We start from the raw sequence: 27,564 nt of genomic DNA, 5'->3' as shown, positions 1-27,564 counted from the left end.
GACAGCTCACCCACATCCCTCAGAGACCTGCAACCCTATTTGAATTCCTCCCTAGTATTTCTTGAATACTGGCATACAACTGGTCCTCCCAATTACAAAGTGAGCATCTGGCACTATGTATAGCAAAAACCCAGCCATGATGATGTGAAAGTGCAGTCCACAATCTGACCCCAAACTAGTAGCATAGCTGGCAAAACACGAGAAAGCCAATCCAACAATCCCTCATGAGGGCCATCTAAGGTAATGCAAGAGACCACTTCCTACGCTGCAATGAGAAGAAAAAAGGCCTGAATTATACACTTGCAGTCACACATGCCTGCCCTGCTCTTAGGAACCAGTCAGGTAAGCGATATCTATAACCCTACCAATTAATGTGCACAGTGGAATCTGGGGTCAGATAGGGCTGGTTGCTCTCCCTCCTTGGCCCACCCCATCTCTGAGAGATGCTCAACCCATCTTCTTTCTGACAGAATGACTCAGATGGGCAGTCTCCTTTCCAAGGGTACCTAGAAACCCAGATGGCTCGAATCTATTCTGTCACTCACTCACCTGCTTTGAGTCCAATTGCTCTGAAAAGTATTGCTCAGAACTTCAAGGTGTTTGTTCAAAACTTCCTCATTCAAGTTCATGCAACAAAATAATCTGCCAAGAAAACCTGACCTCCCATGTCTATGACCCCAATGTTTAATTAAGAGTCCTGCCTACTTCACTTGAAGGCCAGATTTGTGGAAGCTACAATAAGGTGTGGACTTCATCGGGGTTCCACAATAACTCTGCTGGCTACCAACAGTCAGGCAGGTTTTCTGCACAGGCTTAATTTCCATTCTTCATGCTCAGCATTCCTATACATCCAACACAAACTCTTGCTTCCCTGTACCAGATGTCTAAGGACAAGGAAATGCCCAAGAACCTCACTGAGGGGCTTCTCCTGGATCAGCCATGCCCACGACAGGGTAGGAACTTTGCCTACTCTGCCATACTCACGTCTATCTCCCCATCGTCGATTTCTCCGTCATCATCCTCTTTCTTTTTCTCCTTGGCAGCCTCTGTGGTTTCTTTTTCTCCCACACTTTGGACACCAGGTTTCCCCTCCTCCCCAGGAGCGCCTTCCCCCTTCTCCTCATCATCCTCAGCTCCAGCCTTTTCTGCCTCCTCCTCCTGGGCAGCAGGAGCCGGCTCCTCGGGGACCTCCTCATCGTAGTCTAGTTCATGCTCATCCAGTTCCCTGGTCACCGAGGAGGCTTCGTCCCTGAGGTCACTTGCTCGATCTTCTTCCCCATCGTCCCCCTCCTCGCATGGGGAGCCTGTTGGGCCCCTGCTTAGCTCATGGGCCTCTGAGTCCTGATCCTGAGACTTGGGCTCACTGGCTTGGTCCTCCTCGTCTGAGCGATTCTCCTGGCTTGGTACCCTGGCTGCCTTTTCTTCATCCTCCAAATCAGAAGCCCTCCCACCAGCTCCATCCAAATCCTGGTCAGAGCCACTTTCCCTCAGTATGTCATCGTCTGAGAGCGCAGGTTGCTCTTCCTCCTCTGGGAAGCGAGGATCCTGTTCAGGGCTCTCAGCCACATCCATCGGGACCCACAGTTCTGCAAAAGAAAAAGAAGAGGGCTAGGGAGATGGTGCAGTGGTTAAAGGCACGCATTTGCCAAGCCTGACAGCCTGGTTTCGATTTCTCAGTACCCACAAGAAGCCAGATGCACAAAGTGGCACAGGCATCTGGAATCTGTTTACAGTGTCAGAAGGCCCTGGCATGCCCATACTCACTCACTCTCAGCCTCTTTCACATATAAATAAAATACATAAAAAAAAAAAAAAAAAGCCAGGCATGGTGACACACGCCTTTAATCCCAGCACTCAGGAGGCAGAGGTAGGAGGACTGCTGTTGAATCTGAGGCCACCATGAGACTACATAGTGAATTCCAGGTCAGCCTGGACTACAGTAAGACCCTACCTCAAAAAAAAAAAAAAAAAACAAAGCCGGGCGTGGTGGCGCACGTCTTTAATCCCAGCACTCGGGAGGCAGAGGTAGGAGGATCACCATGAGTTCAAGGCCACCCTGAGACTACATAGTTAATTCCAGGTCAGCCTGGACCAGGGTGAGACCCTACCTCGAAAAACCAAAAAACAAAACAAAACAAAACAAAAAAAAAACAAGAAGAAAGCAAACTACTTTATCATGGCAAGTTGAAGAACAGATCCAGCCTATTCTCCAGGCCCACATGACCTCTGCCTTGGGAAGGAAGCAGGACCTACATTACTCTTGCCCTCATATAGCTCCTTCCAAACACCAATGCCATCCTATGAAAAGATGCCAACTCCACTGCATGAGGCTGGCTTCTCTACTCAACTCAGTCTCTTTCCCAGGCAACTGGGCCAAGTGTGATGTGTTCTGCACATATGAACAGAAGTGACCTACAATCCATGGAAGGTGTAAGCTCTGGCAACTTGAGGTAAATTGCTTCTGGAAGTTAGGTTTCCACTACAGAAAGAGGCAGCAAAGTTGAAGGTACATATCTGGAGTCATCCCAAGGCTGAGACACACCTGGACCAGTTAATGACTGTTTCCAGCTTAGAGCCTTTCCTGTGACTCTGACCAAGTCACTTTTCAAACATGATCTCCTGTCACCTCTCAGTACCTCACTAACACTTCAGGTTTCTCAAGAGCAGTGCTCCAGGACCAGTGACACACCAGAGTATAAGCCACTATACCAAATGGGAATTTTCTGTGCAAAGGAACTCTGGCAGAATGTTTATTTACGTAGTATGATTATGTAAACACTAACTGGCTTTTAGAAGATCTCATTTCTATTTTTACTAATCCAGATCCAATTATTAAGTTAATGTTTTCTGGTTTACAAACCTAACAACTCAAAAGGCATATTACTCTGCTAGGCATGGTGTAACTGTAGTACTGGAGAAGCTGAGGCAGAAAGACCTCAAGTTTGAGGCTACTTTGGGCAACAAAGCAAAACCTTCACTAAAAAAAAGAAAAACGGAAGCTGGGCATGGTGGCGCATGCCTTTAATCCCAGCATTTGAGAGGCAGAGATAGGAGGATCGCCATGAGTTCAAGGCCACCCTGAGACTGGATTGTGAATTCCAGGTCAGCCTGGACTAGCACGAGACCCTACCCTGAAAAAACAAAAAAAAAGGGGGGGGGACGACTGGAGAAATGGCTTAGCAGATAAGGTACTTTCTTGCAAAGCCTAAGGACTCAGGTTCAATTCCCCAGTACCCATGTAAGCCAAATGAACATGGTGGTGCATGTGTCTAGAGTTCGTTTGTAGTGGCTAGAGGCCCTGGTGTACCCATTCTCCCTCTCTCTGTGCTCCATTCATTTTCGACAGGCCACAATGGTGACTGGAATGTGTGTACATACACATTTAGCAAGCTAGTGTTTCTATGCCATCAAACCAGAGAAGGCAAGTGATGATGGAGCTAGTATGAGGTGATGAGAATGGCAAAGAGCTCAGTGTTCATTTGGCTCTTCATTTTGTAAGGCTGCTGAAAACACAGGTTGTATGGTACCTCACCAAGATCTAGTTTATTCACTCCAAGATCAGGATGGGCTTAGCGATGCCAAGTCATACACATTTGCCTATTTTAAATACTATATATTACTTATGCTTTATTTTTACATACTAATTAAAAAAAAATTTATGTGCGTTTTTTTTGGGGGGGATATAATGCTGGGGATTGAGTTCAGGGCCTTACACATACCAGGTAAGTCTCTATCACAGAGTTATATCTCAGACCCCAAATTAATATTTTTAAAAGAGAAAACTTGCAGCTTAGACAGGCCAGTGTGGGTTATATAACAAGACCTATCTTAAAAAAAAAAAAAACTTTAAAAAGACCACCTGCTTAAACATGCAGTATCAAGAGGTGGTATGTAAAACTTCACCAAAAAAAAAAATATATATATATTTTTTAGCCAGGTATGGTGGCATAGGCTTACAATTTCAGCACATGGGAAGTAGAGGAGAAAGATGTGGAATTGAAGGTCACGCTTGGCTTCATAGTAAGTATGAGGTTACCCCAGCTACATGAGACATTATCTCAAAAAGAAAAGGTAAATAAATACAAAAAATTACTGCTACCAGATTATTTTAATTGAATAATACATATAAGAAACTACTTAGGGATGAAAAGATGGTTAGCAGTCAAGGCATTTGCCTGCAAGGCCAAAGGATCTTAGTTTGATTCCCTAGGACCCACATAAACCAGATGCACAAGGCAGCACATACATCTGAAGTTCGTTTGTCTGCAGTGGCTAGAGGCCCTGGAGCACCCATTCTCTCTCTCTCTCAAATAAATAAAATATTTTTTTTTAAAAAGAATCCACTTAACTCATTATTTATGACATATAATAATTATGATAATGTAAATTTACAAACCAATTTATTCTAAGTCACTTAAAAGTAGACAGCAGATGACCGGGTGTGATGGTGCATGCCTTTAATCCCAGAACTCGAGAGACTGAGATAAGAGGATCACTGTGAGTATGAAACCACCCTGAGACTACACAGTGAATTCCATGTCAGCCTGGGCTAGAGTGAGACCCTATCTCAGGGGGGAAAAAAAAAAAAAAGGTACACAGCAGAAAGAGGACTTTTTGGTCTTCTAGCAACACTATAGAGGACTACTGAAGGAAATTATCTTTATTAAGAAATCAGTCTTGGGCTGGAGAGACAGATGGCTTAGTGGTTAAGGTGCTTGCCTGCAAAGCCAAAAGATCCAGGTTCTGTTCCCCAGGACCCATATAAGCCAGAAGTACAAAGTGAGGTATGTGGCTAGAGTTTGTTTACAGTGGCTAGAGACCCTGGCATAGTCATTCTGTCTACCTTTCTTTAACTCTCAAATAAATTAAAAAAAAAATTTTTAAATTATATATATAAAAGCAAGCCAGGCATGACAGCAAACACCTTTAATCCCAGCACTCAGGAGGCAGAGGGAGGAGGACTGCTGTGTTCAAGGTCACCCTGAGACTACATAGTTAATTCCAGGTCAGCCTAGACCCTCAAAAAACCAAAAAAAAAAAAAAAAAAAAGGAAGGAAAGAAAAAAAAATAAAGAAATCAGCTTAACAGGTATAATGACACACACCTCTAATTCCAGCACTTGGGAGGCTGAGACAGTGTCTACTGCACATTCTAATCCAGCCTGGTCCACATGGTGAACTCTAAGCTGGCCTGGGCTACAGAAAACCTGCTTCAAAAGGAGAAAAAAAAAAAAAATCCTATTAGCATATCTGGAAGCCATCTCCACAGTCTGATTTTTGCTGGGTGCTGCAAGGGTCCTTGGTACACACAGCACTACTGGCATGGGTAGTGTTCAAGGTGAATGTCACCAAGAATGTGGTCAGGCTGGGGATCTACACTCTTCCACAGCTCAAGAGTTTGTGCAAGTCACACACACACACACACACACACACACACACACACACGTGGGGGGGGGAGGGGAGATAGGGTCAAAGACAAGCCAGGGGATGGAGAGATGGTTTAGTAGTTAAGGGGCTTGCCTGCAAAGCACAGGGACCCAGGTTCTATTTCTCAGCACCCATGTAAGACAGACACACATGGTGAAGCCAGTGCCAACTGCCACCCCCTCTGGATCTCTGTTAATGATACCAATATAATCAACGCAGGATTTCCTTGGTGTGTAACATCTCATCCTTAGCTTTGTAGTGTTTTCTTTCTTTTTTTGAGACAAGCCCAACAGACTAGCCGTTTTTTTAAATTTTTTTAAATTTTTATTTATTTGAGAGTGACAGACACAGAGAGAAAGACAGATAGAGGGAGGGAGAGAGAGAGAGAATGGGCACGCCAGGGCTTTCAGCCTCTGCAAACGAACTCCAGACGCGTGCACCCCCTTGTGCATCTGGCTAACGTGGGACCTGGGGAACCGAGCCTCGAACCAGGGTCCTTAGGCTTCACAGGCAAGTGCTTAACCGCTAAGCCATCTCTCCAGCCCAGACTAGCCTTTTTTTAAAAAAAAATGTGAGAGAATGAGAGTGAGAGAGAAAGAAATGGCACACCAGGGCCTCCAGCCATTATAATTGAACTCCAGATGCATGTGCCAACTAGTGTGTGTGTGTGACCTTGCACACTTGTGTCACCTTGTGTTTGGCTTACATGGGATCTGGAGAGTAGACTATATGGATCCTTAGGCTTCACAGGCAAGCACCTTACTCACTAAACCATCTCTCCAGCCCAACTTTGCAGGGTTTTTTTTTTTTTTGACATTTTTATTTTTATTTATTTATTAGAGAGAGAAAAGAAGGAAGGGAGGGAGGGGGCAGTGAGAATGGGTGTGCCAGGGCCTCTAGCCACTGCAAATGAACTCCAGATGCATGTGCCACCATGTGCATCTGCCTTACGTGGGACCTGGAGAATCAAACCTGGGGCCTTAGGCTTCGCAGGCAAATACCTTAACTGCTAAACCATCTCTTCAGCCCCAGCTTTGCAGTTTTTATTACATTGTATAATTTAAATTTCCACCATAGCAGTATAGAAACTTCTCATCTCCCCAACTGCTTAGGGGCAGCACCTAGTACCTTCAGTCAGTCATACTAAAAAGGTTACTAAACCAAATGCTTAATCAAACTAGCTTAAAATGACACAGCTGACATTACAGGAAACTTGGGCCCTTGGAGACTAGGGAGATGGCTCAACAGGTAATAGCAATTGCTGAGTAAACATGTGAGCCTGAGTTCAATCCCCAGCACTCATATTAACAAAATAATAATGATAGGGTTGGAGAGATGGTGCTTGCCTGCAAAGTCTAAGGACCCAGGTTCGACTCTCCAGAACCCAGGCAAGCCCGATGTACATGGTAGTACATGCATTTGGACTTTGTTTGCAGTGGCTAGAGGTCCTGGCATGCCCATTCTCTCTTTCTCTCATAAACAAACAAATAAAGGGTTGCTGCTGGAAAGATGATGGCTTAGTGGTTAAGATGCTTGCCTGCAAAGCCAAACAACCCAGGTTCGATCCCCCAGGACCAATATAAGCCAAATGCAAAAGGTAGTACATGCATCTGGAGTTCATTTGCAGAGGGTAAAGGCCCTGGCATGCCCGTTCTCTCTCTTCAAATAAACTGAAAAACAAAAACAGAAACAAAAAGCTGGAGAAATGGCTTATCAGTTAAGGTGCTTGCCTGCAAAACCTAATAGTTTAACTCCCCAGTATCCATGTAAAGCCAGTTCATTTGCAGTGGCTAGAGGCCCTGGCATGTCATCTATCTATCCATCCATAGATCCATCATCTGCTTGCAAATAAATAAATAATAATAAATTAAGTTGGGTATGGTGGGCACACACCTTTAATCCCAGCACTCTAGAGGCAGAGGTAGGTGGATCACCATGAGTTCGAGGCCACCCTGAGACTACATAGTGAATTCCAGATCAGCCTGGACTAGCATGAAACCCTACCTCTAAAAACCAATAATAATAATAAATTTAAAAAAATATATAAAAACATAATAAAGAATACAAGGGTGTGGTGGAGCACATCTTTAAATCCCAAAAAAGTTTCCATATGATTTATTTATATCCTCTTAGATTTTGGTTAGCTCTCCCTCCACCTTTCCTTTACTCAATCTCTTCCCCTGACCTCACTTAGGCCTTTTATTTTGATTTTTTTGTGTGTTTAAAAAAATTTTTTTTGTTTATTTATTTGAGAGCAGTAGACAGAGGCGGGGGGAGGGAGAGGGAGAGGGAGAGGGAGAGGGAGACAGAGAGAGAATGGGCGCGCCAGGGCTTCCAGCACTGTGAACGAACTCCAGACGTGTGAGCCCCCTTGTGCATCTGGCTTACGTGGGTCCTGGGGAATTGAGCCTGGAACCAGGGTCCTTAGGCTTCACAGGCAAGCGTTTAACTGCTAAGCCATCTCTCCAGCCCTATTTTATGATTTTTTAAAATTTTTATTTATTTATTTGAGAGCGACAGACAGAGAAAGAGGCACAGAGAGGAGAGTGAGCACGTCAGGGCGTCTAGCCACTGCAAACAAACTCCAGACATGTGTACCCCCTTGTGCATCTGGCTAACAAGGGTCCTGGGGAATAGAGCCTCGAACCAAGGCCCTTAGGTTTCACAGGCAAGCGCTTAGCCACTAAGCCATCTCTCCAGCCCTCACTTAGGCCTTTTCACCCCCATTAATCTGCTCTTCTACTTACATATATACAATACCATCCTATTAAGTTCCTCCTCCCTCCCTTTCTATTCCCTTTATATCTCTTTCCTAGTTTACTGGCCTCTGCTACTGAGTTTTCTTCCTACTTACACCTGCCTGACTTAACTATCTCAAGTATAATAATGAAAAGTTAACACACCTTCTACAGAGGAGAGGGAAGGGAAGGGGATTCACTCAATGTCTGGTTCCTAGGCTTAGCAAATGGCTGACGCTTGACACCCTATGTACTACATAATGTACATAATATGTTATTTGGCTGGGACACTTCTGAGACCACAGGGGACACCATTAGTAATCATAGGAGGCATGGGCAGAGCTGCCCTGGTGTTTAGGATACACAGCCAGCCACCCTACAGAGGCCCTGACCAGTTTCCTGAGAAAAGGAGTTGCACTGTCTTTCCTCCCATGGGATCTCCTGGGACTTTACTATCCCAAGCCACATTTAGAACATCTTTCAGAGAAAAACACAAATCTGCATGTCTATTAGAAGCAGCCTAAATCACACCTTTAGAGGAGAAATATCTTTGGCTTGATTTCTAGGTTCCACTTAAGACAAGTTAACTGATCCTATGGGTGCCAGGGTTCTGTTGTGAAATGAATTCTGAGTGCTATCCTACACTGGATATGGGGGAAGGGAAGCACATAGCTTCTTATTAAGTACAGACAACGAAATGAGGGTCCAACTCAACTGACTCCCAGGTTTAGAATTTTTGTTCAGGATTTTTTTTTTTTTTTTTTGGTTTTTCAAGGTAGGGTCTCGCTATAGCCAAGGCTGACCTGGAATTCACTTGGTAGTCTCAGGGTGGCCTTGAACTCATGGCAATCCTTGTACCTCTGCTTCCCAAGTGTTGGGATTAAAGGCGTGCACCACCATGCCTGGCTTTTTCAGTTGTTTTTCTTATACAATCACCCTATAATTGAGGACTCTCACAAGGTTTAGAGTTAATCTTTAGTTCTCCCATCTACAATGCGAACCTGCAGCTGGCAAGATGGTTTAGCTGTTAAAGGCACTACTTGCTTGCAAAGCTTGATGGCTGGGGTTTGATTCCCTGCTACCCATGTAAAGACAGATGCAAAAAGTGGCACAGGCACGATGGAGTTTATTTGCAGTGGCAGGAGGTCCCGTATTTTCTCTCTTTCTCAAATAAATATTTAAAAAATATAATGGTGAACATGTCCAGGGGATGGAATAACAAGTGTCCTTTATCGTGTCCCTGCTCCTTGCTATATTTGACATACTCCATAAATGTTTGTTGAATAAATGACAAGCCTGTTACTTGAGCAACCAGTTGCACATCAGAAAGAAATGTAAAACTGCTGTATATTTGTGAGACTATAGCCAGAGCTAACAGAGTAGTGTCATCTCTTGTGCCAGAAGCTACAGATTCCAATGGCAATGCTGACACGAAGAGTATTTTGGAGAACTTCTAGGCAACAGCAGCTACAGAACACTCTGGTGTTCTCAATAGTGGCCATCTTCCTCCTCATTACAGGTGGGTCACTGAGGAACTACAAGCCACTCAGAGATGCCAAGCCAGGTAAAACAACTGTTGGTCAATATGGGGTATGACTACTGAACGAGACCAATTTTCTCACATGGCTCAGAGTTAACTATCAAGACAATGGAGTTCCAAGAGAATTTTGGCAAAGAAGCATCAATGACATCCATTTTGGGACAACTACCCCTCCCCCCACCATAGATAGGGTCTCCCTCTAGCTCAGGAGTATGTCTCCTGGCCTCTAACTCACAGTGATCCTCCTACCTCTGCCTCCCAAGTGCTGGGATTAAAGGCTGGCGCCACTACACCCGGCTTTGGGACGGCTACTTTTAACAGAGTAATTAAAATTCCGATTTATAAGTTCATGGTCTTAGAATACCTACAGCAAGGATGCCAAGGTTGGTTTGGTGACAGACATCATTAGAGAAAGTGTTTTCAACCATCCCAAACTCCTTGGTATAGAAATACTCACCCAAAGATGATCTTGATCTGATGACCAAGAAGGTGTAAAACCTCTCTAAAGACAAGCAAGACCACAGCTTACCTGTGTGCCTTCTGGAGGGATTCCACAAAGCTCTCTTAAAATGTCTGAGCATCTCCAACCTATAACTGAAGAGGGTTCCAGCATATGGGTCATATTGGATTGGTTCCAGAGCTGGCTAGACTTCACAGTGCTCAGAGTGTAAAGATTCTCCTCTCAGGAATGGGAAGTGGGAGTCAGCCTATGTAAGGGCCATCCTGAGAATGCCCACCTCTGCCCTGGGGCAGGCAATGGGGTGGAGGTGAGGCTCCAGAAGAAATGGAGAGAGCCTTGTGACCCACCGAACGGCAAGTAGGTGCTAAAATGCCCTCTACTATTTTCCCCCAATGGGTCTACAGAAGGACCTACTCTGGCAAACGAGTGCTAAACAAAGCTCATTTAAAGCATCCATTGTGCCCAGTGATCTCAGCTGTCAAGAGTATTCTGAAAAACTGGATTCCTAGCAGGAGCAAGCCTGGAAGTCTTGAAGTTTTATCTCCTTCCACCATCGCAGCTGTTGGGCTGCTTTACACCAACGACTCGGCATCTGAGTCTCCAGCCGAAGGAAGGGGCGAGGTTACGATTTTCTAAGAGACCGGCGCCTCCCGGGGGTACAGGGAACACGTTCCACCTGTGCGCACTGCGAGTAGCGGGAGCAAGTTGGAGGAGGCTCCGGAGAGCGCAAAGTTCCCCGAAGACCCATCTGCAGTCCGGGCGCGCTCCTCTCCTCTTTGTAGGCGACAAACATGTGCCACGCGAGTGGCCCGGAAGAGAAATGACAGCTTCAGGAAAAACCAACTCCGCGGCAGGCAAGCAGGCAGGCAGCGGCGCGCGAGGGCGCCCGGACGTCCCAGGCAGCGGCGGGCTCGCGCCTGCCCCGCCGTCCCGTCCTGCGCCGGCCGCGCCTCGGCCCGCGGCTGCGCACGACCGGGGGCGCGCCCCAGCGCTCGGGAGGCGGCGCCGGGCTCCCGGGCCTCACTCCCGCCGCCGCCCGGGCGGCCTCCTCCCCGCCGCCCGCCGGCCCCGCTTACCTCAGCGCGCGTGCTGGGACGGGGCCACGGCTCCGCTGGGGTAGGGACGGCGCGGACGGGACGTAGCTCGGCCTTTCAGCTCCTCACGGGCTCCGGCTTCAGGCGCGACGCGGGCGGAACAAACGGGCTCCACTACCCGCGGGGGCCGGCCATTGTGCGACGTCATCAGGCCGCGACGGCCGTCCTATGGACCGGCGGGCTTCCCTCGCTCGCCCGCCCTCCCCCACCCAGCCCGCGCTTCCTTCCGGCCTCTTGCGCGGCTCCGCCCCGCTGGCGCGCGCGCGCTCGCGAGTCCTCGCTACTGCGCAGGCTTCCCAGGCACGCTCTTCCCCCTCTTCCACGCCCGCCCACCCGCCCGCACGCTAACAGGCGGCTGGAAGGCGCGTGCGCAGAGTCCGCGCGTGTCACGTGGCCAGCGCGGGCGGGCTGCTGGGAAAGGGCGAGCGGAGCCTGGCCAAGTAGTACGTTGGTGTGCGCGAGGAGAAGCTCCGGCACTTGAGACCCGAAGGACTGTTCCCGTCAGGCTCCCGTCTCGTTTGATATCAACAGTTTGACCAGTGAATTATGTTACCGGGAGTGGGGGCATAGCTCAGTGCTAGAGAACCTGATTAGCATGCACGAGGTCCTGGGTTCCATACATGGGAAAACAACGTATTTAAACAGAGCTTAAAATTTCTTACTTGTTGACTGTAGAACTAAATATGCCCGTCTCATTAAAAGTGGTCACCAGCCGGGCGTGGTGGCGGACGCCTTTAATCCCAGCACTCAGGCAGAGGTAGGAGGATCGCCGTGAGTTCGAGGACACGCTTGAGACTACGGAGTGAATTCTAGGTCAGCCTGAGCTAGAGTGAGATCCTACCTCGAAAAACAAAACAAAACGTGCTCATCATGAAGACTGGAGAGATGCCTTAGCGGTTAAGTGGCTTGCCTGCAAAGCCAAAGGACCGAGGTTCAAGTTACCAGTATGCACGTAAGCCAGATGCACTGGAGGCCGTAACAGGCCCGTTTCCCTCCCTCCCTCCCTCCCTCTCTCTCTGTCTTTCTTTTTCTCTGCCTCCTCCTCTCTCAAATAAATAATAAAATACTTAAATACTTTCATTTAATAATAAAATACTTTCGTGGGCCGGGCATGATGGTGCACGTCTTTAATCCCAGCACTTGGGAGGGAGAGGTAGGAGGATCACCGTGAGATTGAGGCCACTTTGAGACTACATAGTAAATTCCAGGTCAGCCTGAGCTAGAGTGAGACTCTGCCTTGAAAAATCAAAAACAGCCAGGCGTGGTGGCGCATGCCTTTACTCCCAGCACTTGGTAGGCAGAGGTAGGAGGATCACCACGAGTTCGAGGCCACCCTGAGACTACATACTGAATTCCAGGTCAGCCTGAGCTAGAGTGAGACCCTACCTCGAAAAAACAAACAAAAAAAAAAAGTTCTCCATGAAATGCTATACCTGGGAAAAAAGACTTAAGTGGGTGTTGAGTGTTTTTCAGTGCTCCTTCCCCCCCACATCTGCCTTGCTCTCTTGGCCTGAGTATTTACATCACTAACAAAAGTCCAGAAGCTCACTTTTAAAAAATATATTTTAAATTATGTATTTATTTATTTGTTAGAGAAAGAGGGAAGGAGAGAGAGAGAAAATGGGCGTGCTAGGGCCTCTAGCCGCTACAAATAAACTCCAGATGCACGCACCACCGTCTACATCTGGTTTACATGGGTCCTGGAAAATCGAACCTGGGTCCTTTGGCTTTGCACGCAGGCACTTTAACTGCTAAACCATCCCTCCAGCCCAGGAGCTCATTTTTGTACTGGCCCCTTGCAGCAGCAGCATTATTATTACTTTGGCTTTTCGAGATGGGGTCTTGCTCTAGCCCAGGGTAACATGGAATTCGCTAGTCTCAGGCTGACCTCTCAAAGCAATTTTCCTACCTCTGCCTCCCAAGTGCTGGGATTAAAGCCATGCACCACCTGGCTCCCCTTGCAATTTTTATTTATTTGAGAGAGAGAGAATGGTCATGCCACGTCCTCTAGCCACTGCAAACAAATTCCAAATGAACACCTTCTGCATCTGGCTGTACGAGGGTACTGGGGAATTAAACCTGGGTATTTTGGCTTTGCTGGCAAGCTACTTAACTACTAAGCAGTGTCTTCAGCTCCCCTTGCAATTTTTAAAAAATATATTTATTGGGCTGGAGAAATGGGTTAGTGGTTAAGGCGTTTGCCTGGGAAGCCTAAGGACCTTGGTTCAATTCCCCAGGACTCATGTAAGCCAGATGCACAAGGGGGCACATATGTCTGCAGTTCGTTTGCAGTGGCTAGAGGCCCTAGTGCACCCATTCTTTTTCTCTCTGCCTCTTCCTCTCTCTCTCTCTCAAATAAATAATTAAATATATATATATGTGTGTATGTATTTATTTATTTGAGACCGGGAGAGAGAGAAGCCAGGGCCTCTTGCCACTGCAAACAAACTTCAGTTGCATGCGCTACGTTGTGCATCTGGCTTCACGTGGGCACTGGGGAATCAAACCTAGGTCATCAGGCTTTGCAAGCAAGGGCCTTTAACTTATGAGCCATCCCTTCAGACCCCTTGTAATTTTTTTTGGCATGTGTACATATATGTGGGTGCATGTGGAGGCCAGAAGCTGACATGGGTGATTGCTGTCCACTTTAGGCAAGGCCTCTCACTTGAACCTAGGGCTCACAGAATTGGTGAGTTTAGTCTGCCAGCTTGCCTACGGGCTGCTCCACCTCCAAGCATTCATCTGTCATTTACATGGGTGCTGGGCTTTCAAACTGACCTCACACTTGCATGTCACTATCCACTGAGCCATCCTCCCAAGCCCTGATCTCTGGCTGCCCTGAAACTCTCATGTACCTTACCAAAGATAAGCTTGAATTTCTGATCCTTTGCTTCTACCTTCCAAGTGCTGGGATCACAGACAAGCATCACAAGGACTGGTTTCTGTGTGGTGCTCAGGCTCTGGTAAAAGAAACTTGACAGAGACACCAGCCCCAGGTGATGCTCTAAAGCAGTTTCTACTATGCAAGCCTTTACCAGGGAGACAGCATGACCTTGAGTCTCCTTCCAATCTTTGCAGCTGCACCCTACTTATAATATGCTACCTGGTTAGTGCAGTCACAGGCAACACCCTGAGCTTCTGTCATTCTCTGCTTGTAGTCCCCAGTCATGTAGCTCAGAAGTTTAACCCACCAATAATGTGAAGAATCTAAGGCAATGTCAACCTGCCCTGTGTACTGCTTATAAAACTCCGAGCCAAACTGGGCATGGTGGCGGTACACGCCTTTAATCCCAGCACTTGGGAGGCAGAGGTAGGAGGAACGGTAAGAGTTTGAGGCCACCCTGAGAATACAGAGTGAATTCCAAGATCAGCCTGGACTAGAGTGAAACACTACCTCGAAAGGAAAAAAAACAAAACTCTGAGCCACTAGAGCTCAGGGATTGGGTTTAGGAATAAACTCTGATTCTCCTCTCAGTCTCTGCCCATTCTGTGTGCCTCAGTTTTCCATAACAAGGCACTCTAGGATATTTCAGTATGACAGTTCAAGTTAACTAATATTGTATTCGTAGGAATAATCTAGAATGGCTAAATTCATAGAGTGGATTAGTGTCTATGGGCAGGGGGAGCAGAGTGCTTAGTGGGTATGAATGTTTGAGTAATGATAGTTGCATTTTGGTAATTAGTAGCTACAGTACTCTGAATATACTAAAAACCACTGAATTGTACACTTTAGAAGGGTGAATTTTACGGTATGTGAACTATATCTCAAAGCTGAAATTTAAAATATAGACAGGCAGGAAGAGTTAAAGGAGGAAGAAATGGGCTGGAAGGATGTGGTGGTTAATCCTGCTTTTTGTCTTGATTGGGTTGAGAAACACCTGGAGTAGCGAAACCCATCTCTAGGTGGGTGGAGAAGGGAGTCTCTAGAAAGGATTGGATTCTGGGGCTCTGACCTAAAGAATAGATTCATGCCTTGTTGTATTCATGGTGTTCTGGTGTCCCGGGAGGTGTGAAAGGGAGGGGGCGGGAGGAGGTTGGAGGAAGGAGGTCACTGGGATCATGCTCCTGGGACTCTTTCCACCCTGGCCTCTGCTATCTAAATGCCACAGAGAAACTCCTGCATAGTAACTCCCCCACTAGCGCCACGTTCGCCCAAACAGATGGGTCAGAGTTGGGATGACTTTGGACTCAACCCTCAGAAACAGTGAGCCCAAAGAAATACTTCCTCCCAAGTTGTTTTTGTCAGGTAGTTGGTCATAGCAAAAAGGGAACTAAGGGCAGGGGAGATGGCTCAGCAGTTAAAGGCACTTGATTACAAAGCCTCCTGGCCTGGGTTTGATTCCCCAGTTCACATGTAAAGCCAGTTGCATAAAGGGGTGCATGCATTTGGAGATCATTTGCAGCAGCAAGACACCCTGATGCATCCATACCCTCTTTCTGCTTCTCTTTCCCTCTCTGCTTGCAAATAAATTAAAATGTTTTTCAAGGTAGGGTCTTACTGTAGTCCAAACTGACCTGGAATTCACTCACTATGTACTCTCAGTGAGTACACATATAGTTCACATACCATAAATTTCACCCTTTTAAAGTGTACAATTCAGTGGTTTTTAGTATATTCAGAGCCTTCCCCGAGTGCTGGGATTAATGGCTTGTGCCACCATGTCTGACTAAAACAAATATTTTTTTAAGAAAAAAAAAGTAAAAAAGGGACTGGAGGGTTGGGGAGATGGCTTAGCAATTAAGGCGCTTGCCTGCAAAGCCAAAGGACCCAGGTTTGATTCTCTGGGATCCACGAAAGCCAGATGCATAAGGTGACACATGGGTTGAGAGTTTCTTTACAGTGGCTAGAGGCCCTGAAGTGACCATTTGGTGCGCCTCTTCCCCCCCCCCCCCCCCCGCCTTCTCACTCTTTCTCTCTTAAAAGAGAAGAGCTGGGCATGGTGGAACATGCCTTTAATCCCAGCACTTGGGAGGCAGAGGTAGGAGGATCACCATGAGTTCAAGGCCAGCCTGAGACTACATAGTGAATTCCAGGTCAGACTGAGCTAGAGTGAGACCCTACCTTGAAAAACAAACAAGAAGAGAGAGAGAGAAAAGAAAGGGGGGCCTGGAGAGATGGCTCAATGGTTAAGGCATTTTCCTCCAAGATCTAGCGCCCCAGGTTTCAATTTCCCAGTTCCCACGTAAAGCTAGATGCAACGTGGCACATCCATCTAGAGTTCTTATGCAGTGGCTAGAGGCCCTGGTGTGCCCATTCTCCATCTCTCTCTCTCTATCTCTGTCTCTATCTATCTCTGCATGCAAATAATTTTTAAAAGCAATGAAAGAAGGCAACTCACAGAGCGAGGGAGAGAAGAGGACCGTTTGACTTCCAGATTGCTTTCCCGTCTCTGCACCTTCCGCCCTGGTTCCAGCCACTACCAACACAGCCTGCATCAACATCACGGCTCCCCCTTCCCGCTCCTGCCATTGGCCCATCTTCCCCTAGGTAGCCGGAGCCACCTTTCTAAACCTCAGGTTGGTTCCAGTCTTTCCCCAGAGCGAGTATAACACAGAGACTTTAGACTCTTCTGGAGGCTTTCTCACTATGGGGTAAACGGAGACTTCTGGACCGTATTGCTGAAGACTCCACATACCTGAGCTGTAAGGCCACTAAGAAGTTCTGATGGAACTGAGCTGATAACCTCCTCCATGTAGACCAGCTGACAAAAAGCTGGAAGAAGCCATTCTGCATGCAGTTCAATGGGAGAGAGAAATCACCAGTGAAGATACTCAACAGTAGACACTGCAAGCCTTATATTTTGCCAGTCAGGCAAAATAAATCAACAGGTGCAATAGTGACACATCTGTCATGGTGGAAACTAACTGCCCTCTAATTGGACTGGAGGTCCGCTCCATGGGAGGGAATACTTCCCTGATACTGAAAACTTAAAGTAGAGGTAGTCATGAGCCCTAGGGGTGTAATGTCTGTTGCTGTCTGGCTAAATGTGTATACTATGCTTATCAAACTGCCCAGTAAGCACTTCTGTTATAATGTTCACACCCATATATTAATACTACTCTCACTTTTGGTAGAGCATCTTCTCTTTTCAGATGGCAGTGACCTTGGGATGACTCAGAAGGCATCATAGTGCTAGAAGTGACAGAGGAGTGCTCAGCACTGTAATATCTCTATCACACCTTCCAAGGCTCAGGGTCTATTGTGGAAGAGGTGGCTGAAAGAATGTAAGAGCCAAAGGAAGGGTAGGATTCCTTACAACATGGTCCCCCCAGACACAAAATGGCCTGGCTATCCATGACCTCACAGTGCCTGACACTACCTACACAAGACCATCATAATAGGAGGAAAAGATCATGACATCAAAATAAAGAGACTGAGAGGGGGAGGGGATATGATGGAGAGTGGAGTTTCAAAGGCGAAAGGGGGGGGGAGCATCACCATGGCATATTGTTTACAATCATGGAAGTTGTTAATAAAAAAAATTTGAAAACAAAAAAGCAAAACAAAATGGAGACCTCTGAACATGCTGCCTCATCAGGATGTGCCCTTGGTTGAATTCTACCCCAGAAGCTGAGGGCAGGGATTGGGGAGGGGTGGGTGGTCAATATTTAACAAGGCCCAGGTGATTCTGATGCTCAGAATGGGTGAGAGCAACTGGGCTGGAATTCTTTGACCTTAAGCTCCAAGAAACATGAACAAGGATAGTCACAAATCTTTCAGCAATAAGGGAATAACTCAAGGGGAAAATGCTGGAAACCACCCGAATGTTTAAGGTATTAAAAGTTACAATATTGCAAATGTAATACCACCCACTAGTTGAAATGTTGTAATGATTAAACTATATGAATTTTAAGAAGTTAAAGAAAATATTGAGATAAACCAGAGGTGAAGCTCATAAATGATACTGGGCAAACAACTCAAATTTCCGCAACAGAAAAATACAAATGAACACGTATAAAATTATGATCATGAAACTGGTCATGGTGGCACATGTCTTTAAAGAATCCCAGCACTAGGGAGGCAGAGGTAGGAGGATCACTGTGAATTCAAGTCCACCCTGAGACTACATAGTGAATTCCAGGTCAGCCTGGACTAGAGTGAGATCCTACACTGAAAAAAAACAAAACAAAAATTTATATATATATATATATATATACACACACCACACATACATACATACACGTACATATATGCATATATACACACACACATACAGAGAGCATTTTTTCTGGGGGTGCAGGACAAGTGAAGTGCACATTTCTGCTGGGACTGTTAATGGTGCTGCTGTTTAAAAAAGGCAGATGGGGACTGGAGAGATGGTTTAGCGGTTAAGCGCTTGCCTGTGAAGCCTAAGGACCCTGGTTCGAGGCTCAATTCTCCAGGACCCATGTTAGCCAGATGCACAAGGGGGCGCATGCGTCTGGAGTTCGTCTGCAGTGGCTGGAGGCCCTGGTGTGCCCATTCTCTCTGTCTGCCTTGTTCTCTTTGTCTCTCTCAAATAAATAAAAAAAAGATTTTTTTAAAAAAAGGAATATGGGGACTGGACAGATGGCTTAGCAGTTAAGGCACTTGTCTGTGAAGCCCAAGGACCTAGATTTGGTTCCCTAGTACCCCCATAAAGCCAAATGCATAAGGTAGCACATATGTCTGGAGTTCATTTGCAGTGGTTGGAGGCCCTGGCATGCCCATTCTCTCTCTTAGCTCTATCTGCCTCTTCCTCCCTCTTTCTCTCTCCTTCTCTCTCCCTCAAATAAATAAATGTAATATTTTTAGAAACTTTTTTAAAAAGACAGTGGGCTGGGGAGATGGTTCAACTGTTAAGGCTGATTCCCCAGTGCTCACATAAGTTAGATACACAAAGTGTTGCATGCATCTGGCATTCTTTTGCAATAGCTAGAGACCCTAGCGCCATGCCCCTTACCCCTCTGTTTGCAAATAAATAAATAAATATATTTATTTTAAAATTTTATTTGCAATCAGAAATAGAAGAGAGAATGGGTGCACCAGGACCTCCAGCCAAATGGACTTCAGATGCATGTGCCATCCTATGCACCTGGCTTTATGTGGTTATTGGGGAATTGAACTCAGGTCCTTAGACTTTGCAGGCAAGGGCCTTAACCATTTAGCCATCTCTTGAGTCCAAATTTTAAAAATATATGTATTTTGGTTTTTCAGGTAGGGTCTCACTCTAGTCCAGGCTGACCTGAAATTCACTATGTACTCTCAGGTTGGCTTTGAACTCACAGTGATCCTCCTACCTCTGCCTCCCAAGTGCTGGGATTAAAGGTGTGTGCTACCATGCCTGGCAAAAATAGTTTTTTAATTTTTTTGTTCATTTTTATTTTATTTGAGAGTGACAGAGAGAGAGAGAGAGAGAGATTGGGCACGCCAGGGCCTCCAGCGACTGCAAATGAACTCCAGATGTGTGCACCCCCTTGTGCATCTGGCTAACGTGGGTCCTGGGGAGTCGAGCCTTGAACTGGGGTCCTTAGGCTTCATAGGCAAGCGCTTAACCGCTAAGCCATATCTCCAGCCCCCATGCTTATAAACCCAGTTCTTGGTAAGATGAGGCAGAAAAATCAGGAGTTCAAGGCCAACTTGGGCTGTATAGTGAAACCTGTCTTGAAAACACCAAAAGAAGAAGAAATCTATTTATGTATCTGAATGTTATTGAGATAGAAAAAGTGCCAGTACAGACAAAAGAGTTGAGAATCGTTGCCTCTTGAGAGTGAGAAGTAGGAAGAGAGGGAGTTGGCTTTCTGAATCACTAGATCTATTGTACGGAGGATAAAATGCACATGTATGATTTGAGTCCCCTCCTTCCCAGCACAATCCCTCCTGGCTGAGAATTGTCCAACCCACTGCCAGAACACAATTTGGAGAGAAAATTTCTTCCAATCCCCTTCTTTATAGAGACCAGAGATGGCTTGTTTGAGGCCATGCCCCTGCTCAGCCAGTCCTATCTTCCTTTATTTTTTTAAATTTTGTGTATACCTGTGTAATAGGGGGGGAGATTTAGGGGGGTGTATGCACATGTGTGTGTTGATGCACTTGTTCTCTCTCTCTCTGGGTATAGGTCAGAGGGGAATGATGGCATCCCTCCTCTATTGCTCATTTGCATATTTGCTTGAGAAGGAGTCTCTGAACCTGGAGCCGCTGTTTCCCTTTTCTGCCAGGTATCTGCTTCCCAGCAGGACTGGGGTTACAGGCATGTGTTATTTTATGTGATATTTTTTTTTAGAGGGCTTCAATTTTATTTTTACTTGAGTCTTTACAGAAAATGGCACAGAAAGCACATTTTGAATACCTAAAAGTTATTACGCTTCCATATTTCAAACAGCTTAATATCAACTTTGTTTCTTCTCACCCTACATACATTATTCACACACCAAGGCTGTAACCTAACATTTCAAACCAACAGAAGACAGAGACAAGAACTTGGAGTGAAGAGAGTTCTGTGAACATAATAAAGAAGAAATCAACTTTTGATACAGAAATAAAATTGCAGTTTGCTGTCTTGGGCCTTGCTTAGGAACACTGCAAAGATGGGTAGGATGCTGGAAGGAAAGGTCTTGGGGGCTGAGCAGATAGGGGTGGGGTCTTGGGCCTGGGATTACAGGACCAGCAGAAGGCAAAGGCAGGTGAGAGGGGCGTCTGCCACAAAGACCAACAGTACGGACAAGCTTCCTCACCAGCAGACAGAAAAGGCCCTGGTTCCTCAGTCTAGCTCCTTATCTCATGAGTGTGTTTCTTGACATATGCCTGGCATGAGGGTGTGGGTGCCCGCAGCTTGACCTGGGTTGACCCCTGCCTCCTGCCTTGCTTTCCTTTGAGCTCTCCCACCCCTTCCTTGTCACCTATCCCTGACAAATATTCATCGTCCAAGCCCAGGCTTGGCTGGTAAGGGACACCTGGGTCAAGGTGAGGCCAGACCTGTGGCTTCCTGGCCGAACCTGGTTTTCTCCAAGTCAAGCACATGGGAGCCAGTAGGTTAAAAGAAGCTTTGCGGGGAGAGGGTTTCACACAGAAAGTCAAAGTCACGGGCAGTTCAGAATGCTTCAGAACACAAATCCAGAAGCCCAAGGGCTCTAGGCAGAGAGCCTGGGCGCCCTGGCAGCGCACTGAGCCGCAGCATTGGCGAGAAGTGCCCCATTTTATGTGATTTTATGTGGGTGAACTCAGTCTCAGGCCCTCTCAGGTCCTCATGCTTATTATGAAAGTGCTCTTCCCCATGAAGACATCTCCCCAGCCCTCCCTGTTTGATGCTCACTGTGGGGTTGCTTTTCAGGGAGGGTGCTGACTGGCTTATTAAACAGCAAGGGGGAGCCATAGCTGAGGCCAACAGGGGAATGACATGAAGAAAGCAATGTGTCAATGATCTTAAGGGCCTTACTGATAACCTCTGCAATGGTGTCACCTTTGGGTCTGTATCAGGAGAATAGAGACTTTGGAGAGGGTTATATCAAAATTAACATATTAAGAATGGAGATGATGGCAGCCAGAAGACTGGAAATCTTTCATGCTGGCTACCTGTAACAACATGGAAGGACAAAAGCCCAAGATGTGCACCACGAGAGAGGCTGGTATTATGTCAACAACCTATAAAGGTCCCTGAAGCTTGTGGTCCAGGGCTTTTGGGTGTTTGTCTTTCCAGCTCCCTAGCCAATTCCCATTCTGAGGAGTGCCTTTCTCCTTGTTAATACGTGGTCTCAAAAAAATAAAAATAAATAAATAAATAAATGGTCTCTATTACCTTATGTGTCTCTGCTATGATTTCTTTTTTTAAAAAAAACAGACAACTCAGCAGAGACACACACTCTACTTCTGTTACTTTTTTTAAAAATTATTTATTTATATATTTGAGAACAACAGACACAGAGAGAAAGACAGATAGAGGGAGAGAGAGCAAATGGGCGCGCCAGGGCTTCCAGCCACTGCAAATGAACTCCAGACGCATGCGCCCCCTTGTGCATCTGGCTAACGTGGGACCTGGGGAACCGAGCCTTGAACCGGGGTCCTTAGGCTTCACAGGCAAGCGCTTAACCGCTAAGCCATCTCTCCAGCCCTGTTGTTTTTTTTTTTAAAGATAGGGTCTCACTCTAGCCCAGGCTGACCTGGAATTCATGATGTAGTCTCAGGGTGGCCTCAAACTCACAGCAATCCTCCTACCTCTGCCTCCCCAGTGCTGGGATCAAAGGCATGTACTACCATGCCCTGCCCCTGGTCCCTTTTTGTGGCATGCCTGGTAACTTTCTTTGATTTTGTTGCTGTTGATGGTTGTGAGCATGTTAGGATAGTGTCACTTGGTCCTAAGGTGAGTATGGCTGGCCTGTTACCAGCAGAAGGACCACCAAGGGCATCATGCCAGCCATGTAAGTCCTAGTTGCTGGACATTGCAGAGCTGGTCTGTTTTATGAGAGAGCTCTTGCTTGTGGGAAGCAGAGCCTAGTTTCAGCCTGCTTTTCTAGGTTGCCTACTGAACAAGCCCTATGTAGCCTTCTGCCCGCCCAGGCATCTCTTTGTATTTCCAGGGCTCCTGACCCAGCGATTGGCTATAAGAACTGAAGGGAATCTTACCCTGGATATCTGAGCTGTGTACTTCTCTACAGATTCCTCCAGAGTTTCCCCCTCATTCCTGCAGGTTCAGAGCCCCAACTACAGCCGCTGTTCATCAGCTCACCAAGCTGTGCTGTTTTCTTTCTGTCCTCATCTGGGTACCCCAGAGGAAGGGAACCATGATGACCCACACTTAAGGATCACCACCCCAATACTGTGGTATTGGGTTGCTCCCCACATAAGGCATGTAGAGACCCATTCATACATGTCTATCCAGCTTTAATAGCTGCCTTTGGCAAAGGCGGCATTTGTATGGGAGGCCTTGCTAAACCCATAGGTGGCCACCAGATGGCGCCCAGGCTAGCCTGGCTGCCCTGTCTTGGGCCAGGATCTGTGTAGCTAGGTGTGGACTCAACTTGAAGAAAGGTCTCACCTGGGCTGTGTGGGGTCCCCTATTCAGAGGCAATGGGATGGGGAGAAAGAGTAGGGTTGGGCCATCAGAAGACCTGATCCCTTGTGAGTGGAGGAGCTTACCAGTTCTGTCCTCCTCAGACCGTATCCTACCTGTAGGTTTGCCCAGCTCTGATCCAACCAGGCCTCTCTCCTTTTCTTGGAGACATGCAGGGATGACAGTCTCAGGTGAGCCACTTCTTTCAGTGCTGTCTACCCCACAAGGTTCTCACACTCCCAGAAGTTCTCTGGGCCTCTGGGCTTCCACTGGGTTTTCTCTTGTTTCCAGGTTGCAGGGCCTCAGCCACTGGTTTGGGTAAGTGAACAACTGAGGGAAAGGGTCACTGGCTGGTCGTTTCCTACCCATGGCCTGCAGCTCATAGGGTCTGAAGTTTCTTTTCTTCCCATGTCACAGTCTGCACCCTAAGTATCTGTTCCACATTGGCACCAACAGGAGCTAGAAAGGCCAGAGTGTGCATCCAACCAGTGTCCCCCCGCCCTGCTGCCCCCCAGTGAAGATCTCCACAGAGCTGTGCCTGTAGAACAACACAATAGTAGGCAGTGTCTAGATGGCCAACCCACCCACCCATGGGGATTGACATCCCTCCCATCTGAGCATGCGGGACACAGGGGGAGTGTCTTAAAGCCTGACAGCCTCATCATCGCAGAGAGTAGAACCACTGCTGAGTGAGTCCAGCTAACTCACAGAAAAGCGAGGGACAGTGGCATTGCAATTGCCCTCAAGCCTCTGCATTTGGGGGAGGATGGCAACACCCTGCGGAAATCCAGTTCCATGAGCAAACTGTAGAGTCATGGGCCGTGGCTCTCCACCCCCATGTCTTCTGCATTTCACCTGGATCTGACTATGCCTGTGACCAGAGTCCAGCACAGACCACCTCCAGATACACAGGGAGGATGCTCACAGTTCCTCACTCATAGCCAGACAACAGCTGCATGCCAGCCAAACTGCTTACAGCTATGAGACAGATATTAACCTTTGGCTCAGGCCTATGGGAGGCAGGGCTCCTTAAACTTTTCCAGTCATGACCCTTTGTACCCCAAAAGTTTATGTGTTAAAAATATTTTTTAGCCAGGCGTGTTGGCACACACCTTTAATCCCAGCACTCAGGAGGCAGAGGTCAGAGGATCAGCGTGAGTTCGAGGCCACCCTGAGACTACATAATGAATTCTAGGTCAGCCTGGACCAGAGTGAGACCCTACCTCAAAAAAGCAAAAACAAATAAATAAAATACATTTATTTATTAATTTATATTTGAGAGAGAGAGAGAAAAAGAAAGAGAGAATGGGCATGCCAGTGCCCTCAGCCACTGTGAACAAACTCCAGATGCATGTGCCCCCTTGTACATCTGGCTTATGTGGGAACTGGGAAATCAAATCTGGGTCCTTAGGCTTTGCAGGCAAATGCCTTAACTACTAAGCCATCTCTCCAGCCCCGACAGTTTTTTTTTTTTAATTAACAACTTCCATGATTGTAAACAATATGCCATGGTAATGCCCTCCCTCCCCCCACTTTCCCCTTTGAAACTCCATTCTCCATCATATTCCCTCCCCCCAATCAGTCTCTCTTTTATTTTGATGTCATGATCTTTTCCTCCTATTATGATGGTCTTGTGTAGGTAGTATCAGGCACTGTGAGGTCATGGATAGCCAGGCCATTTTGTGTCTCAGGGAGCACATTATAAGGAGTCCTACCCTTCCTTTGGCTCTTACATTCTTTCCACTACCTCTTCTGCAATGGATCCTGAGCCTTGGAAGGTGTGATAGAGATACTTCAGTGCTGAGCACTCCTGTCACTTCTTTCTAGCATCATGATGCTTTCTGAGTCATCCCAAGGTCACTGCCATCTGAAAAGAGAAGGTTCTCTACCAAAAGTGAGAGTAGCATTAATATGGGTATGAGTTAATATGGGTATGAACATTAAAAGAAGTGCTTAATGGGCAGTTTGATGAGCATAGTTTATACATTTAGCCAGACAGCAGCAGACGTTACACCTCCTAGGGCTCATGACTACTCCTATTTTAGGTTTTCAGTATCAGGAATGTATTATTCCCTCCCATGGAGCAGGCCTCCAGTCCAATTAGAGGGCAGTTGGTTTCCACCATGACAGACGTGCCACTATTGCACCCCATTGGCTCATTTGGCCTGGCTGGCAAAATATGAGACTTGAAGTGTCCACTGTTGAGTATCTTCACTGGTGATTTCTCTTTCTCCCATTGAACTGCGTGTAGAATGGCTTCTTCCAGCTTTCTATCAGCTGGTCTACAAGGAGGAGGTTTTCAGCTCAGTTCCAGCAGGATTTGTCAGTGGCTTCCTCAAAAGTTTCTTTATGACTCTAGACACACAAGCAGGTATACAATAAAACATTTAGTATTAAGAAATTTATTTTAGGGCTGGAGAGCTGGCTTAGCAGTTACGTGCTTGCCTGTGAAACCTAAGGACCCCAGTTCGAGGCTCGATTCCCCAGGACCCATGTTAGCCAGATGCACAAGGGGGCGCACACGTCTGGAGTTCATTTGCAGTGGCTGGAAGCCCTGGTGCGCCCATTCTCTCTCTCTCTCTCTCTCTGCCTCTTTCTCTCTGTGTCACTCTCAAATAAATAAATAAATAAAATTAAAAAAATATATTTGAGAAAAAAGAAATTTATTTTAGGCTGGCGAGATAGCTCAGTGGTTAATGCGCTTTCCTGCAAAGACTAACCCTGCTTCAATTCCCCAGGACCCATTCTCTGTGTCTCTCCTTGCAAATAAATAAAATAATATTTTTAAAAGAAATTTATTTTAGGGCTGGAGGGATGGCTTAGCAGTTAAGGCGTTTGCCTGCAAAGCCAAAAGACCCAGGTTCGATTCCCCAGGACCCATGTTAGCCAGATGTGCAAGAGGGCACATGTGTCTGGAGTTCGTTTGCAGTGGCTGGGAGCCCTGGCACATCCATTCTCTCTCCCTCTCTCTCTTTCTCTCCTCCTTTCTCTGTCAAATAAATAAAGATAAAAATATTTTTTAAAAGAAATTTATTTAAAAAATTCTTTGAGGGGCTGGGAGATAGCTAGCTGTCAGTAAAGTGCTTGCCTCACTAAGATGAGGACGTAAAATTTTTCCCCAGTATTCACATAAAAAATGCCAAGTGTAGGGCTGATGAGATGGCTCACAAGGCACTTGTTTGCAAAGCCTAATGCCAGGGTTCAATTCCCCAGTGCCCACATAATACCAGATGTACAGAGTGGTGCATGTATCTGTTGTTCGTTTGCAGTAGCTAGAGGCCCTGGCATGCCTTTTTGCTCCTCTTTCTCTCTTTCTTGTTATAAATAAATAGATAGATAAAAACATTTCAAGAAGAAATTTATTTTAAAAAATTCTTTGAAGGCCTGGCGAGATAGCTAGCTGTCAGTAAAGTGCTTGTCTCACTAACATGAGAACCTGAGTTTTCTGCCCAGTATCCACATAAAAATGCCAAGTGTGGGGCTGGTGAGATGGCTCATGGTTAAAGGGACTTATGTGCAAAGCCTGATGGCCAGGGTTAAATTCCCCAGTGCCTACATAGAGCCGGATGCACAAAGTGACACATGCATCTGGAATTTGCTTGCAATGACAGGTGTCTCTGGTGTACTCATACTTAAATAAATCAATAAATGCCAAGTGTGGTGGCATGTATTTACAATCCCACCGTGGACTTGTCCAACCATGTAGCCGTGACAGCTTGTCAGCTTGTCCTTCCCCATTGCCCTAGGTGACCGAGCCCTGAGCTGGGGTGCTGACTGGGGGTGCTGACCCCAGGTGTATCCCCCTCTTTCTTCTCATCCCTCTCCCTCTACCCCCCATCTCTGTGGTCCCAACATTAGCTAGGTCCTGAGAATGGCATTTTTGGGTCAAGAGGTTGAGAATATCACTCAGACAGGACTCATGTCCAAGTGTGCTCTTGGCAGCATTGCCTTAACTGACATCCTGAACCTGGAAGCAGCCTAAAAGTGCACGGGCAGGGTCACGCTTCCCTGAGCTCCTCTGACCCCCACCTGGGCTCTTGTTACAGCCCCTTCTCTTGAGTACAATGTTTATCTCCCTTTGCACCTCAGACTCCCGGGGCGCCACACGTGGAACTGCCAGTGTGTCCTACAGTTGGGTCGTTACTGTTCCTTTGGTTACCCTCAGGGCAGCTGGATATTAGAATCATCTTCAGATTTCAAACTCCCAAACATCGCAACCCCCCCCCCCCCACATACACACCCCGCCCTGTCACCCTGGTTAATCCAGCCTGACCCCTCGTGAATAATGGGGCTCAGGGTGG

At 46.7% G+C, this 27,564-nt stretch overlaps 1 protein-coding gene across 3 annotated transcripts in view; it reads right to left on the bottom strand.

Moving 5' to 3' along the window:
• The window catches only part of Zc3h18 (zinc finger CCCH-type containing 18), a 70,822-nt gene extending 59,446 nt beyond the window's left edge, over positions 1-11,376 (bottom strand). Inside the window, exons 1-2 of one of the 3 annotated variants that reach the window (XM_004666061.3) lie at positions 11,241-11,376; positions 985-1,586 (exon numbers count right to left, since the gene is read on the bottom strand). In XM_004666061.3, coding sequence (XP_004666118.1) covers positions 985-1,572 — 588 coding nt within the window. In that variant the 5' untranslated portion in view covers positions 1,573-1,586; positions 11,241-11,376. Of the gene's footprint in view, positions 1-984; positions 1,587-10,233; positions 11,008-11,240 lie in introns of those variants that run through there. The other 2 variants (XM_045154418.1, XM_045154424.1) reach the window with 2 other exon arrangements.
• Positions 11,377-27,564: the final 16,188 nt, after the last annotated feature.

The sequence above is a fragment of the Jaculus jaculus genome, chromosome 1 (assembly GCF_020740685.1).
Source record: "Jaculus jaculus isolate mJacJac1 chromosome 1, mJacJac1.mat.Y.cur, whole genome shotgun sequence".
In the NCBI taxonomy this organism is placed as follows: Eukaryota; Metazoa; Chordata; class Mammalia; order Rodentia; family Dipodidae; genus Jaculus; species Jaculus jaculus.
The sequence above is the reverse complement of the archived record's forward strand: the minus strand, read 5'-3'. Positions and strand labels throughout refer to the sequence as shown.